At 37.0% G+C, this 17,152-nt stretch overlaps 1 protein-coding gene across 10 annotated transcripts in view; it reads left to right on the top strand.

Annotated features, from left to right (window-relative positions):
• The window catches only part of ncam1b (neural cell adhesion molecule 1b), a 97,966-nt gene that overhangs the window by 62,229 nt on the left and 18,585 nt on the right, over nucleotides 1–17,152 (top strand). For 4 of the 10 annotated variants that reach the window (XM_084126259.1, XM_084126263.1, XM_084126267.1 and 1 more), the window contains 6 exons: nucleotides 3,338–3,367; nucleotides 6,079–6,229; nucleotides 8,305–8,492; nucleotides 9,357–9,453; nucleotides 9,739–9,909; nucleotides 13,213–13,338. In XM_084126259.1, coding sequence (XP_083982385.1) covers nucleotides 3,338–3,367; nucleotides 6,079–6,229; nucleotides 8,305–8,492; nucleotides 9,357–9,453; nucleotides 9,739–9,909; nucleotides 13,213–13,338 — 763 coding nt within the window. Of the gene's footprint in view, nucleotides 1–3,337; nucleotides 3,368–6,078; nucleotides 6,230–8,304; nucleotides 8,493–9,356; nucleotides 9,454–9,738; nucleotides 9,910–13,209; nucleotides 13,339–14,866; nucleotides 14,882–15,274; nucleotides 15,308–17,152 lie in introns of all 10 variants that reach the window. The other 6 variants (XM_084126262.1, XM_084126266.1, XM_084126260.1 and 3 more) reach the window with 4 other exon arrangements.

Raw genomic sequence — 17,152 nt, 5'->3', positions numbered from 1 at the left:
TGATCATAACTGTTTATCCCATGCGGGTCTCCAGGGATGTAGTTAGCCAAATGAAAGCTGCAAGGCTAGCAGACTCAGCCTGCTGTCATCATAACAACCCTGCAAGGGTTTCGCTTTTTTTCCTGATGCTCTAGCAAAATGACTTGCGCTGTTCAGTTCTTGGCTTTTTTGTTGTTGTTGCAAGCACAGTACAGAGACAGATTGTTTTGCTCAAATGCACTAAAGCTCCGTTCACAACGCCAGTGACAAGATTCCATTCATTTGCAATGGAGGGCTGGCGACTTATGGCGACACAAGTGACAGTGACCATTGGCGAAAGAATGTAGGCGTGTCAAGCGACGCGAGTCGTGACAAAAGTTCAGAAAAAGTAACTTTTTGCAAATAATCTGAATTTTGCAAGCGACGACCAATATGAGTCGTCATAAGACGACTGTCATAATAAAATGATGCGTGAAAAACAAACTGTCTGCCATCTTAGTTCACACTGCGAGCCTTCGTGCTCAATCCCGTTTTTTTTTTTTTTTTGTATAGATGTTTTATATAATGTTCACATTGTTGTTTTAAATGTGGCCAATATCAGATTCCAGTGTGAACAGAACATGGTCCTGGACTGGCCTGCATGCTCAAAAGAATGATATTGTTTATTTATAGTGTGATCTGCTGCCAAAGCCAGCAAATTTAGGTTCATGCAATATAAAAAATGAGGAGGAGGATGAGAAAAAAGAGAGCAGTTTTTTTAACATTTATGATACGAGCCCTCATGTTTTGTTTGTACTGTATATAGAGCTGTCACTGTAATGCTTATAAGTTCTGACACATCACTGTCCACGTTTCACAACTGTCTTCATAACGTCGGGTATGTTACATTTTGAAGTGACTTCCATGAGCACAGAATTGTGACGAATGTAGAGTGACGTAAAGGTCGCATGAATTCCGATATGACTGTTCAGACTGAAGTTGCATTGCAAAACATCAGACCTGTTTCGGATTTAGGACCACAAATGGAAGTGGCCCAAATTGGAATTGAAAAGATCAGATTCCATGTGGTTTATGCTGTACAGACATGACAAAAACAGATCTCGAATGTGAGCAAAATAATCAGATTTGGGCCACATTTCACTGCAGTCTGAACGTAGCCTTAGTGAATTTGATTCATACATTGATAGTTCGTGTTGTTAATTATATGATGCAGTGAGCAGTTTAGCACTGCTGCAGTTCATAATTACAGCTTCCCCTGCATTATGTTGATTATTAGAGACAAGAAAAGCGAGGTCCCGGACGAGCCCCCAATTGTAATATGCCTACCCGGTCTAGGGGTCAGGGAAGCAGTAACAAGGAAGTTTGTGACAATTACCATTAACAGATAACCAAGAGCTCTCCTCTCCTGTCCCAGCATTCCACAAAAAAAAAAAGAAGACTCAGAAGTGACATTTTATTTGGTTGGTCCAATGTACAAAAAGGCCTCAAAAGGCTTCAGGAGGGGATAAGGCCAAAATAATAAAGAAAGTTCTGACTTTGAGGGGAATACTTTCTAGCCTTTCAAAATGAACAACAAAGTTCTTGCCTTACTCCCTCTCTAGCCAAACACAAACAGAATGGCACCCACCTCCCCTCTGCTTCCTAAATAAACTGAATAAACAAGTTTCAACTTAAAGCTCTTTTAGGAACGTCAATGAAATTAAGAAAACTGATTAGCAACAATTAGCCAAGTCTGCTTCGGTTAACAATAAATTGTGCAACAACCAACAAGGAGATGTAAAGTCAATCTTAGCACACATGCTAAGGCCTGGGGCAGGAGAAGACAGTCTTAGCAGCCTGGAGACAAAAAGACTTCTCCAAACGGAGTTTCCTCTCCAGCTTTATCCACAAGCTCTCCCGCCCAGCAGCCAATCAGTGGAAACCAGGAGATGATGGGAACTAGTGTCAGCTGGTCACCATTAAGCTTTACATTGAGGAGAAAGAGAGAGAACAAAAAAATCAATTACACCCTAGGGCGTAAGAATGAGCGAGTTTAATTAGTTGATTGATCGATTGTTAATCTGGTTAATGATTTAATGCACAGCGCACTGTAGTTTAGATCACAACGCTCTCCAACAGCAGAATGCTACTTATTCTTTTAAGTCTAATTCCTAGTCAAATTAGAATATCTTAGTTTTATATATCATATGTAATCGCATTTTCTAAAGATATGGCCAGACATGCAATCTACCAAGAACAGAGCGACAGCATTAGGAACGCCCAGAAGTGTCTTTACAATAGTAGAGACGAGACGATGTCGCTGGCGGCGTGAACGGGGCATAGACCATTTCAGGCATTGTTCGATTAGCGCTGTGTTAAACTGTTCTTCTTGTGTTTTGTCTGGTGATAATCTCAATGTGTTCTAGCATGTCAAGTGATTTCCTTTCCATTTCATTGTGTTGCTAAGCATGTGCACGCTCAGCCTCCACGTGAAGTGACGTGAGTCCACAGAGAACTTCAGCCACTTTCATTGGGAAAGTGTTGCATGAAGTGTTTATCTGTGTTTAATGAAAGTGTTCAGTGTATCCCAAGCAATACAGCGGTCCTGTTCTCTGCAAATTGAAAAGGAAGTTATTACATACAGCATTTTATTTTTGTGTTATTAGTAGCACTGAATTTAAGTCACTATAATGCTCTGCAAAAATCATTTTTATCTTGTTTTCTTGTAAATATCTCATATAAACAAAATATATTTTCTTGAGAGGCAAAATTATAGATGGTAAGAGTTGTTTAAACCACACTACATTATGTTTGTGAAAAAAAAAAAAAACCAAAACACTTTTTTCCCATGGGGTAATAAAAACACACACTTAATAAAATATGTATTCTCTTAAAATAAAAAGTGTCTTCTTATCTTGCACAGTTTTGCTTTTCAATTAAGTTTATCTTGTTTTAGGGATGTTTAAATGTTTTTGTTTTTACTTCAAATTCAAGGCTTTCACTTTTTTTTTTCATATGCTTTTTCATAAAGCAACAAGAATTTTTATATTTATTATTTTATGGACAATAAATATGATTGTGTAAGCTCATTTTAATTAACCAGAATAAATGACCATATATTTAACTGAATGAGTAATGCTAAAAAAGAGCAAAACAATTGAACATTTAATCTGCTTCTTAATTTAATTGAAATTTTTTTTTTTTTTTTTTTTAATATGCATTAATAATCATTTTGCATTGTAATAATATTGCTCTTTTTATCCCATATGCTAAATCAGTAAACATGTCTTTATTGTGCAGTGCTTTTGTTGTCAATAACAGAGGATTCCTTCTAAAGGACTGCTTTGCCTCTTTGTGTTGTTTTGTCTGTTCTTTGCAGGCCTCTTGGACTCGGCCCGAACAGCACAAGGTAGAGATTTCATATCCATGACTCCATAAACTAAATTATGAAGATAGCCATCAACTCCATAAACCTCCTCTTTCCTATCCGATCAAATCTCTGAAATCTCATCAGATCCATCAACTGAATTATGATGTCGTCTTTGTTTCACCTGAGAGTGAAATGATGTAGTAGTAGTTTTCACTTTCTATTCAGTGCATGCTGTTTTTTTCATTCTGTCTAATCAATTAAGTCATTATGACATTGTTTTATTACATTATGCCATCATAAGGCTGCATTCTCAAGGTTTCATATTTAAAAAAAAAAAAACTTTATAATGTCTGATCATGTTGTTCCTTTTTTCCACAAAGGTGTTATTGTGATTTGATGGATTTTTCCTTTAAGTATTTAATGTTGCACAAAATGCCTTTTGTTGTTGTTCACACCGAGACTTTTTTTTCTTTCCCGCCCTGACAAAAATAGACATTTGAGCAAACCACCTCCATCCAGGCTTTGCAGAAGGCTGGCATGCATTATTAAAAAGACCTTTCTGCTGAAAACTATGGCTCTAAAACTTTAATGATATAGCGTTCTCACGTTGCAAATGAATAAATAGAGCTTTATCTTAGAAGATAAAGTCAGTTGAATGTGCTGATTGAAATGTATAGCTGTTTGCCATAGTGATTCAAAGACACAGGCCGCGATCTGACCCCAGTAACACATAGTAACCAGAGTCCAGTGATGAGAGCACGTCCCGTGGCACATGGGGTCACGGTCTGGCCATTTGACCGCAGCAGACAGGGAAAACTGTGGGAAAGAAGGCCGGAAGTGGGCAGGACGGGTCTCAGCACTCCCATTAGGGGGTTATTCAATTAGCCCAGTCAGCTCTGCTGGGTGGCTGTTGGATGTTTTTTGGATGAAAAGGCACAGCATTATGTAAGCGTGACTCAGTCCTGGGACAACACCGGCATAATTATTGTCTGACACGACGCTTCTGCCGAGTTCATTCATGGCAAAGTTTGTGCGAGGGGCAGCGCCTGACCAGAAATGTATAGAGAGAGGAGTTTTTTGGGGTTTTTTTTATTTCCAAGTGGAGCGGGGAATACTAATTTTGTGCTTGATGAAGTCTTCGAATCTTCAATGCATTTCCTGTCCTCATTACAGTCGTGTGTGTGTGTGTGTGTGTGTGTGTGTGTGTGAATGTTTGAAAGAGAAAGTGAGTTCATTCTGAGATCTGTTCAGCCCAAGTATTCAGTTTAATGGACAGCAAATAGTTTTTTCTCTTTACTTCACAATATTTGAATAGCTGGAACAAATTACTTCTTCATTTTTCTTTTTTTCCAATAATCACTATATATTATATATAAAAATACTAACATTTACAAGAAGTTTTGGGTCAGTAAGATTTATTTATTTATTGTTTGATTGTTTGATTAATTGAAAGAAAATAATATTTTTTTGTCCTACAATGATCAAAATACAAAAACAATTCTAAAAATTCTATTCTATTATTAAAGGAGAACTCCGGTCAATTTTAACATTGAGCTCATTTTTTTGTAAATTTGGAGTGCTGTCAATACAGAGAACAACGACAAAAATCGGTGTTGCCTACACAGTGTTATCCTCTTTTTAAAATTTGCACCCTGTTGACTTCAATGGGGCAAGTTTTAAACCTGCTTTTAGCCTCTTAACATCCTTGATGTGTCATTACAAGTGCACAGCCATTGTGAGTGATTCCTTCAGAGTGAACACGGTGAATCTGACTGCAGTAGATGTGAAAGATATGAATAAAAATTATGTTATTTCAGCCAGCGCACATACTGTATTTACATCCTGTTTTCGGTCGAAGTCCACAGCAGTCCATGTGTTTGACACCCCTGCTATATGCAAATTGCGCAGTCATTGAGGAAACATTGGTTATAGATCCCACTTATCTTCATAAGATCCACAAGGTTAAGTGGAACAGCAAGCTAAAAGAAAATGCGAGCGTGGCATGTTAAGATCTATGCTTGTCTTTAAAATGAGCACTGGGACGTGGTAAAATGGTCCAAGCCAGCTGAGATCATGTGACGTAGCTTTTGATGAAGTAACAGCGCTGAAGAAATGGCTTCCCCTACCTTATGGTCTGCATTATTTATGTTCCTCCTCACATCTTCTCTCCAAAGACTCAGCACATAAAAGCCTCTTATTTATGTGTGCTGTTCACCAAACCTCCTTTTTTACCAGGTTTGCTTCTCTGATATGTTTCAGGTCTTACATACTTAAAAATAAAGATTTTCTCTGAGAAGGTTTTTTTTTTTATTTTTTTTTTATTAGAGAAATGGACTTGCAAACTATATAGTGCATTTAGGAAGATAATAGTAAACCTGTTTATTAATTTAAAGGAATAGTTAACCCATAATTAACATTCTGTCATCATTTATTCATCTTTTTCTTTTTCCATTCTTGTGAAAACAAAATACAAGTTGCTTTTCTCTGTAAAATGACAGCACGATATGACCAAAAGCTCAAAAAATATGAAGCATAAAAGCACCAAAAAAAGTACCCACCACTTTTATGGTGCTTTTTTTGGAGTTTGACAGCCTGTGGTTCTGGAAATAAAGCAAGCCATGCAGGTTTAGAATGACATGAGGGTGAGTAACCGATGACAGAATTTTCTTTTGAGGGACAGACTATTAGTTTAATGGCTGAAGGAAGTATGAATTCTGCAGTGAATTTTCCCTTCTTGTCTCTGTGTTCAGAGTCCTGATGGTGAAGTGTTGGTCCGCAGTGACGCCCGCGTGTCTTCTCTCACCCTGAAGTACGCTCAGTACACAGACGCCGGCGAGTATCTCTGCACTGCCCGCAACGCCATCGGAGAGACGTCGCAGCCCGTGTATCTGGAAGTGCGCTGTGAGTCTATAGTATCTGTAGCCTCATTAGCTTCTATCACTCACACGTACTGTTGGATACCACACTGATATGCCTCAGAGGCATATGTTTAATTCACAGCAGCACTGCTGCTCGGCTGCAGTCCAGAGAGCATACGGCAAATCAGTAGAGAATTGTAGTTAATGTATCAAAACTACAGCCACCCCCCAACATCATCACCCCCTCCCCCGCTACAGGACACGCATGATACGAAAACAGCCTCCCAACAGACCTAACTAAGTGCAAGGTTTTGTGTGTCCACATTGAGTGTGAAAATTCTACATGACGTCTACGGATGTCAATTTTGAGGAATTTTAATTATTGTCATTAAAATGATTGATCGAATAATTGTTTTATTGTTAATACCTGTAATAAGTATCCACTGAAGGCAAGTGTAAATGAGAACCCAAGTGCAGTTTATTATAAACAAAACCAAACATGAAACAAAAACATGGCGTGGCATGAAAACATGAACATGAACATGAACATGAACATGAACTCACAAACAGTGGTTACAGGGAACAATACTTGACAAAGACACATGGCAAACATGAGGGCTTAAATACACAGACTAATGACAAGACAAGGGACACCTGTGAACAATGATCAGACAATTAACCAATGACAAGACACATGGCAGGATCACATGACAAACAGGGAATCACATGACAGACATGGAAACATGACATGATGAACAAACTCAAAACGTGACAATACCACAAAAACATGTGGAGAACTTTTAAATCATTAAAGGGATATTCTTGCAGATGCCAATATGTTTTGATGTTATGGCCAATAACATGATAACTAATGGCTAATATTAATTTCAGTAATAATTATGGTTTTTAACTTTCAGTGAATGTTAGATGATAAAAGTACAAATCAAAAGAAATAAGCATTTACAATTGAATATCCAATAAAGGCCAATATATATCCAATATGGAGTGTAATACCGGTAAATAAATTTAAAAAAATCTTTAATATCGGCCGATAACGAATATTTTATCAATATATTGTCCCTAATAAATTATATAAACTAATATTGATGTTATTCCAATACATTTTCTAACCTATTGATGGACAAAATGTCCTGTTGCTCATTAAGGCTGGTTAGTAAAATAATGGTTAGGATTTACATGGAAGAGACGGATTTATTGTTTCTTTTTTTGTTGAGTCATGCCTGGTTAGGACAATGGCGTCAGAGCAGATAGCATATTTCATTTGTCTAAAATCTAGGCTGTTAGTGCAATAAGTTTGGTCAAATCAGTACATACAGTACTGTGCATATATTTGTAGTGAACCAAAAAAAAAATCCTAATGTGTTTTTGTTTCTAAGGCGACCAAAAATGCACTAATTTACTTGTTTCTACGATTCATATATTGCTGTAACATCAAAAACGAAGCACTCTCCTTCCCTAAATGTTATTAATTGCAATCAGTAGCAAGCAAAACATTACCTCCCATTTTCTCTCTCATTGTGCTCCCCCCACTGCGCCTGTTTGTATTTGTTTTCGAATTAGCAGCGACGTATGCTGTGAAATTACAAGCCTCCCTCTTCGCATGTTTTGTGCATTTGTACCAGCCGTGTATTGCTGTAATGGGACTAATGACATCTGAAGCTCTGATGAATGTGAGAACAGCATCTCAGCGGGCTGGCAGTTATTTCACACACAGTCTGTGAGGGAACGCGGGCCCGACCACATACGTCACGGGAGCCTGCAGTCGGCCCCCAGCGGTGCTATTCAGGGACAATACTTGGAGGAGGGGCCTTTTTAAAGCCAGTGAAGCGTGATTGGCTTTTATGTACTGCCACGAACAGATGTGTTCAACATCACAAAGCGCTGTGTTTTCAGCACTCAGCTCTCAGCTCTATGTTTAAGCCATGGACATTTTGATCTTTTACCACCTTATCCTCAGAATTAAGGCTTCAAAGATAATGAGAACGCAGGCTTTGTTCTCCCTTAGCGGATGGAGACGGGCGGTAGGTAGATAATGGGCCAGTGCTACCAGCAGGTTTGTTTGTTTTTCAGTTGTATATGCTTTGCCTTTCATCACAGACTCCCCCAAAATCTTGGGACCAGTAGCTGTTTACACGTGGGAGGGCAACCCAGCCAACATCAGCTGTGAAGTGCTGGCTCACCCCAGCGATGTGTCTATTACGTGGCTGAGAGACGGCCTCCAGCTGCCTAACGCTAACACCTCCAATATCAAGATCTACAACAGGCCTTCCGCCAGCTACCTGGAGGTACGGCCCACACAGACGCCTTCCTAAGAACATAATCATTCCAAATACTGTACACATGAACCCAGAGGGGGAAACTAACAAAACTGGACAAAGAACATGTGCTGGTTATGTTTCACCCCTAAATCAAAAGAAAAAAATATTATATTATATTATATTATATTATATTATATTATATTATATTATATTATATTATATTATATTATATTAATTATATTATATTATATTATATTATATTATATTATATTAATGAAGCCTGTCTTGGGACTATGAAGATTTTAATTTTTTTTTTTTCATTGTCACTATTCATCACATTCATCCTAGTGATTTAAATATTTTAAACATTTTTACGAAACAGATTTGTTTTGATTTATACACTGATTTGCCCAGTGACTTTTTTTTTGCAGGCTACATTATTACGCCAAATTTTGTGTGCTTAACCACAATAGTTATTATCAACCTTTTGCTCTTTGATGTAAATTATATTAATTGTAATGGAACTGAATGACATTCTCAGGTTCACTTAAAATATTTCTTAAAATATAATGATTCATTCGTTATCTACATTCTTAATGGTTTTAAATACAAGCTTAATTTTATGTGTTTGCAATGTTACACCTAGTTTATTTATTTTGGTTTTGGGGTGAAATGTGACCTGGACCTGTTTTCTGAGCTTTATCCAGGAAGGGGTAGGGTTGCTGTAGGGCACTACTGCAGCCTATGTGTCTTATTTTTTATTTTAGCACAGTGAGCATACTGTCAGGAGTAAATACACATCTAATGGAACGACAGTGGTAAAATGCACGTTTAAAAGATAAATGATGAGATTGAGACTAGAGGTTAATGCATTCATTTGATCTGCCCCAGGTCAGTCCAGAGTCTCAGAGCGACTTTGGCAACTACAACTGTACTGCCTCCAATGAGATTGGGACCGAATCCAGAGAGTTCATCATGATACCAGCTGGTCTGTTTCTCTGTATTGATCTCAAAATGTACACATTATAATAATTTATGGCGGTAGAATATCGCATTGACATTGAGTGTTTGGATGATTTTTCCAGGTACTGTATTTTTGTAATTACCTGCAATTCTCGCCTTTGTTCAATAAAGTGCAATACAATAGCTCAAATTTTCCTTCTGTAAACTTTTGCTCGGCACAAAGCGGCACAATCAGCCGTATTATCAGGCATAAGCTGATAAAGTGATGTTTTCCCACTGCGTATTGTAAAGTGTCTCCCCTGTGGTGCAGATGTCCCCTCGGCGCCGGCCATCACTCAAGTGCAACCGTACTCCAGCACGGCTCAGGTGCTTTTCGAAGAGCCCGTGTCCACTGGAGGAGTTCCTGTGCTCAAGTACCGAGCCGAGTGGAGAGCCGTGGGTCGAGGAAAATGGGTGCAGCGGGTCTATGAGGTGAAAGACGGTAAGTCTGTCACATGAACTGAAGCAGTTAGCCATCTGTATTATATGGAATATCAACACTACTGTATGGTTTGTAGACTTTAATAATGGATTTATATGGTGGAAAACAGCACTTTTAAAATAAGATGATTCATTCAGAAATTATGGTATTTACATCACATCTATGGTTACATTAAAGGTGCAGTGTGTAATTTTTACCGCCATCTGGTGGTGAGGTTGTGAATTGCACCCAACAGAAGTTACGGTGGCCGTCAGGAAAAGATGTTGTCGCCTGAGACAGCGGAGAGTAGCCAGTTAAGCAATGAGGTTTCTTTACAAGGATAAATTAAGAAATTAGGTTTACTTAATTATTCAGTAAAACGATATGTTATTGCGAATATTATTGTTACTTGTTCATCATTATGTCAGTGTTTTATTCGCTGACTTTAGCCAGCTTCTTTGCATGAAGAACAACATAGTGACGAAACGCGTTTGTCCATTTAGTATGTCCATTTAGTGTATGTAGATAGAAATGGCTCATTCTAAGGTAATAAAAATATAACGGTTCATTAAGTAAGGTCTTTACTAACCACTAAAAACATAGTTATGCATATGATATTGCATTTCTGTCAACAGATCCTCCTAAATATTACACAATGCACCTTTAACACACTACCGTTAAAAAATTTGGGGTCGGTAATATATTTTCTTTATGTTTTGAAAGAAATCTCTTTTAAAAATGCTCACTAAGGGTGTGTTTATTTGATCAAAAATAAATATTAATACAATTTAAAATAACTGTTTTCTATTTTAATATATTTTAAGAACGTAATTTGTTCCTGTAATGGCAAAGCTGAATTTTCAGCAACCATTACTCGAGTAAAATGATCATAAACTAAATTGTCTTTTTTGGGTGCCAGAATGTTGACATTATAACTGGATTGAAGTGGAAAATCTACTTGCTATAAAAGTGTACTGTATTTATGCAAATATTTCAAGAACTTGTTGACATAATCTGTTATTTCTGTAATGAATGAGGTTTGCATGACGGTGTGAATTCATGAAACACAAGCAGAAAATAAACAATTGATAAAAGAATGGTTGGTAACACTTTATTTTAGAGTAGCTATGTTTACATCCAAAGTTGCAAATTTAACTTATGGGCAAATTTGGAATATTGCATAACACATTTGTGAATAAAGCAGTGTTCTATCCTATGTCACTTCCTATGAAATTGGTGCAAAATATCTTTAACAGAAATGTAAATTGCTGCAATCGTGGAAGCCATTGTTGCTCTTTTTTTGCATCTCAGAGCAAACAGATGAATAACAATAAACGCTGTCATGCTATCTTGCATTGTTATGCCTGGTGTTTGGGAACACAATCATGCGAGACGCTTCTGGGAGGTAATTTTTATCAAATCGTTTTGATGACAGACTGTGGCTCAGGCATTGCAGAATGATCAAACAAGCATCCAATCACATCCACTGTTGAGGCAAAGTCACGTACTGTAAGTTTTGTGTTGCGTTGAAGGATTTATTTGGTAAATGAGTTTCCGCCATAGTTTACAGTATGCGCATGTCTTATTGGATAAAAAAATATATATATCTGCCTCAATTGAGTGCGTACGTTTTTTTTTTAGAATTTATGCTCATTTTGTCATATCCATTCAGACTTTTTTTATGCAATATCCCAAAATGCGCATGTAAATAGGTGGATGGAAACATAGCTAATGTCCTCGTTAGACGTCACATATACTTATAATAGTAGTAACAGTAAATTATGCATAATTACATTCAACTAACCCGAAACCAAACCCTAATCCTAACCTTTACCCCTATAGTAAGTACATTTCACTATTTCACTCAGTGATTTTGGTTACACTTTATTTTAAGGTGTTATTGTTACAGTGTAATAATATATTTAAGTACTGAGTAATATTAAGCAACTACATGTACTTACTTTAGGGTTAGGGTAGGATTAGGATTTGGTTGAGGGTTAGTTGCATGTAATTATGCATAATTTACTGTTATTACTATGGTAAGTACACATGTAACATATGTAACAAGGACACTGTAAAATAAAGTGTTACCGTGATTTTTTTTTTTTTTTACAGTTAATTACACTGTAACAAGGACACTTGGAAGGAAACCAAATGGTTTTACATTCAGTTTGTTAGAAATGCATTCTGCTCATGTTTCATGAATGCTCCAGTAGTAATAACATGTACCATGTAATATATTAAAGGGATAGATCAACAAAAATGAAAATTGTGATCAAATGTCACCCTCGTGTCATTCCAAACCTGTGTGACTTTATTTATTCTGTGTAATATAGAAGAAGATATTTTGAGGAATGTAAATGTTCTTTTACAATGGAAGTCAATGGTAACCAAAACTATTTGGTTACTATTGGAGAATTTCATCTGTCCTATACATGGGCCCAAATAAATGCTGTAATTTTAGTGAAAACTAGGCCTAGGAGTATGGGAGGACAAAATGATGGGAAACATAGAAAACAAGTCAAAAGAAGACAAAATGATGGGAAACACAGAGAACAGGTCAACAGAGCATGTGAGGATAAAAAACTGGGAAAAAGGTTGTGTGAGGACAGGATAAAAACTTGGTAAAAGGTTGTGCGAGGACAGGAGTGGAAAAGTACCCAAAAAACCATATATGAAATCATATTTAAAAAAGCGCATGCGCCAGGACGGCCACCAATGGGAATAAGGCTTTGATACAGGTGTTTCTGATCGTGGCGAAGTGACGAGGAGGAGCAAAGAGAAAAAGATAACTGTATGAATGCTAATTGGACATCAAGTGATGAAAAAAAGGTATAAGACATGAGTGCAGACCATTGTAAGATCAGATGATCAGCTGCATCTCACTTTGTTGAATTGTTCAATAAAGTTATTTCTTTTGAGACCTGAAAACTCAACTCTGAAAGATTTCTTCTGAGACCTGAACCAGACACTGTAGACCTGAACCAAAGATCGTGAATTGGCCACCACATTACCAAAAAATTTCAAAATATCTTCTTTTCCTCAAAAGAAAGTAATTCATAGAGGTGTGGAATGACATGAGGGTGAGTAAATGAGGACAGACTTTTCATTCTTAAATGAAATATCCTTTTAAGTAATGTGTTTTTGTTTTGTTTTTTTTAACCACCATGATACTGAATGTCAGCATCACTGCCCATAGCTTCAACTGTATTTCCGTCATGTTCTGTGGCAAGGTTTTGCGTTGCCCATTTAACTTGCATGCTGTTGTTTATGAATTAATGAATGGCTTTTTGATTAAATCTGCTTCTCGCTGCTTCCCAGCAGGTTTGAATTCAGTCACAGTCACCGGCCTTAAACCCGAAAACGATTACGAAGTCAAGATGTCTGCCATCAACGGCAAGGGTGAAGGCGACAGCAGCCCGTCATTGGTCTTCAAAACCGAGCAAGTCCGTGAGTATCACGCTTCTCTCTCTCTCTTTCTCTCTCTCTCTCTCTCTCTCTCTCTCTCTCTCAGGAGCACAACAGCAGTGCAGTGTGGTGTGACGGCCCACAAACCTTATCAACCAGCTAGTGTGATGTCTTTGGCTGACGCAGTTGCTAAAAGATACAGTTTGTGCTGATGGTGCTAAAGAGTAGGCCCTAATGATTTAAGTAGTTTGAATATTAACATTTCAGTCCCTTGAACAATTCTCTCATTTTACTGAATTACAAATCCAGTGAAGCACAGCATGAAACAACTTTCTGAGCAATGCCTTCTTTTGTGCCTGCCTCCCCTACAGGACAGTGTTGTGTAGAGCTCTTGATATGGTTGACTGGCTCACCTTTACTCTGTTCTCAGCTGAACTCTACTCTGTCGCTCCTTCAGAGTAATTGTTAGCCTCTCTGTGGCGTCTCTCTGAGTTCTGAAGGACAACCTTTTCTAGGCGATACCTGGGTGGTTTAATATATCTGCCTCTTTTTGACAACCAATAAACCGTTCCCACTTTTCTATCCATTGTTTTGCACCTTATGCAGGTTATTATTCATCAAGAGAAACCAGGTGGTTATTTTAATAATTTATTGGTCGAAGCTTATGGATGTACTATTAATGGAAGCTAAGAACTTCTTCAGCACATTTCTATTATTTTTGACAAGAATATTTTTAAAAAGATTAAAAATAGCCAATTATGACCTCCGGTGGATAGAAATAAAGATCACAGAGGACTAAAAATAATGTAAGATTTGTAATTCAGCGCATTGAGAACATTGGTTAATGGTCGTGATGCATTTGCAAATCACTGCATATAAATAATATATGCTTGGCAGTTTTACTGCTGCTAAGCATATTCACTCGTACATATATACTGGTCACACCTTACGTAAATGATTTCTTACATCAATAAGAATCTATTAGAAATCTGACTGGTAAGAACAGAACATCATCTTCTCACTCAGGACATAAAATGCTGCCAACATTCCACAAAACAGCAATAAAAATCAATCATAACAGCGCACACTACATTTGTGCATTTTTTATGATTGATTTTTATTGATGTTTTGTGGAATGTTGGCAGAATTTTATGTCCTGAGTGAGAATATTTCTGTGATTTGTGTTGATATTCTCATCACATTCACACACCACACACATTTACGCTCTTACTCCTCCTGGTGGTTGTTTGTGTGATCATCGGGATGTTTTGGACTTCCAGAGATGCCGTGACCACATAATGCACTCGACACATTGTACTCTGGGATTTATTTCCTGTCAGTACATGAACCAAAACCCATTTAGTGTGAGAGAGTAATGACTCTAATTCAGGTAATGTATGAGTGATGAGAAGGTATTTCAGTCTGATCTTGTTACCGGCTTTTACCCTTTGACATTTTCACTTCTCTTTTTTTCATCCTGTCATTGTATGTGATTTTCTCCTATTTTGTTTCCCATTTGTGTGTTTTTGTTTTTGTTTTTGTTTTTGTTTTTTCACACGGAATCCTTTAGGTTATTCTTACACAAGTAAGTGTTTACCCTGTGATCCTTATGATCATCATATTCATTTATAATTTTTTATATTTTTTTACATTTTATTTGTTAATAGAATTTCTAGTGGTTGTAGGATTTAAAGACCCCATGAAATCAAAATGAGAGTTGAGTGGCTTTAAGTTCATGTTTAGGATGAGAGCATATGTTATTGTAAAAGTTGAGCAAATTAACATATATACATTTTTGTCCAGTCAAATGCTCCTCCCTAGCATCAAACCAACATGACTGTGTTGTAAACGAAAGGTATTAAAGAAAACTCGTCATATGTTCTCATGGGGTCTTTAAGTTAATATGCTAGTTGTTTCCTCAGATACAGTTGTCAAACTAAATAAAAGTGAACATTTTCTTTTTTCATATGCTCCCTAGATGGGATTTTTCATTTTCATACTGAGGACACAGGTTTGTTATGCAGCTGATTGATGCTCTTCATTATTACTGTATTATTAAAACAGAAACCATAAAGATCCTTCTGTATGTAATATAAAGAGTTATATTACATTATAATGTGGTTTTGTGGCTGCAAATATGCCTCCACATGTCTTTTATCTTTAGGCAACACACAGTAAATCCAATTATTAGTACACGTGAAGTATTTGAAGTTGATCAACTTTGAATATTTCTTTATATGTTGTTATGTGCTTAATGTATCACATGCTTTGTCCAAAAACTACTGCACGATCCCCCAGTATTATATGAATACTTCAGTGTTTCCTCTGTTTTTCATTGAGAAATATGATTTGACAACTTTTAAGTAGTGTTTTCTAAAGCAAGCATCACTATCACAGTTGCACATATAGAATTTGAACAAGTTTTTTGAGCACATGAATAATACCTCAAATCATGTGGCAAAAAGAGTGTTATTACTTTAATAAGCAATACGATTTTTTGGTGGTGCATATGTCCCATAAGGACTTATCCTTAAAAGGATAGTTCACCCAAAAATGTACATTCTGTCATTAATTACTCACCCTCATGTCGTTCTAAACCGTAAGACTTTTGTTCATCTTTGGAACACAAATGAAGATCTTTTTGATGAAATCTGAGTGCTTTCTGTCCCTCCATTGACAGCTACGCAACTACCACTTTGACGCTTCAAAAAGTTCATAAAGAGATCGTAAAACTAATCCATATGAATTGAGTGGTTTAGTCCAAATTTTCTAAAGAGACTCGATCACTTTATATGATGAACAGATTGAATTTTTATTCACATTTAAAAATTGATCAAAGCACACGTCAGTTGTGGTAAACGGAAGCTCATGCATGTTCGCTTGACGTGCAAGAACCAGTGAGGTTCATATTCGTGTTTCGGAGCACGTTTGAGCTTCCGCAAGAACCAATGAGGTTTGTTCTCGCGTGTCAAGCAGGTTCGGTTGAGCTTCAGTCAACAATGTTTATATGTGAATAAAAGCCTTAATTAAATCTTTTCAACAAATAAAGTGAGTTTTCTCCAGAATATCTGGACTAAATCACTCAATTCAAATGGATTATTTTTACAGTCTCTATGAACTTTTTTTAGCTGTCAATGGAGGGACAGAAATGACTCAGATTTTATAAAAAAAAAAAAAAAAAATCTTCAGTTGTGTTTCAAAGATAAACGAAAATCTTACGGGTTTGGAACAACGTGAAGGTGAGTAATTTCATTTTTGGCTGAACTAACCTTTTAAGAAAGGGAACCAAGCCATATCTAAAGAAAAGAATGTCATTTTGGAGTGGGCCCTTTTTGAGTTGAGAAACCATCTAGAAGGGCCACTTAGCAACCACCAAGAACATGGCAACATGCTGACAACCAATAGGAACAATATAACAGCCACATAGCAGAACACCCTTATGTTGCATGTTTCGTAAAAGCAAGTACCACTCACATTATCTTTAGAATATGTAAATGTATACTAGTTTTAGCTTTTCAGTTGTTTAAACGCAGACCATATGCTCAATCTCTCAGAGGAAATCCTGCTCAGTGTGTTTCTGCTTCTGTGCTCAATGTTGTGATCTTTGTGATTTAAAACCATTTTAAGTTGCTTGGTTTTATGTTTCACTGCAGTTTGTTCTAACCCTTGACTTTTTTTTTCTTTTTTACATAATTACATTTGTGTCTGTATTTTTGTATCTTTCATGCAACCTCTTCCAATTTCCTTTCAACCAATCATGTGCGTGCATATGATGTGACTGTGTCATGTGGCTTGCATGGTGCTGGTGATGTCATCCACACTGATGAGCAGAAGGTAAACACTCTGGCCTAGCTTC

The sequence above is a fragment of the Abramis brama genome (genome assembly GCF_963993115.1).
Source record: "Abramis brama genome assembly, chromosome: 10".
In the NCBI taxonomy this organism is placed as follows: Eukaryota; Metazoa; Chordata; class Actinopteri; order Cypriniformes; family Leuciscidae; genus Abramis; species Abramis brama.
Note: the sequence above shows the minus strand (reverse complement) of the source record. Positions and strands in the feature narration are given on the sequence as shown.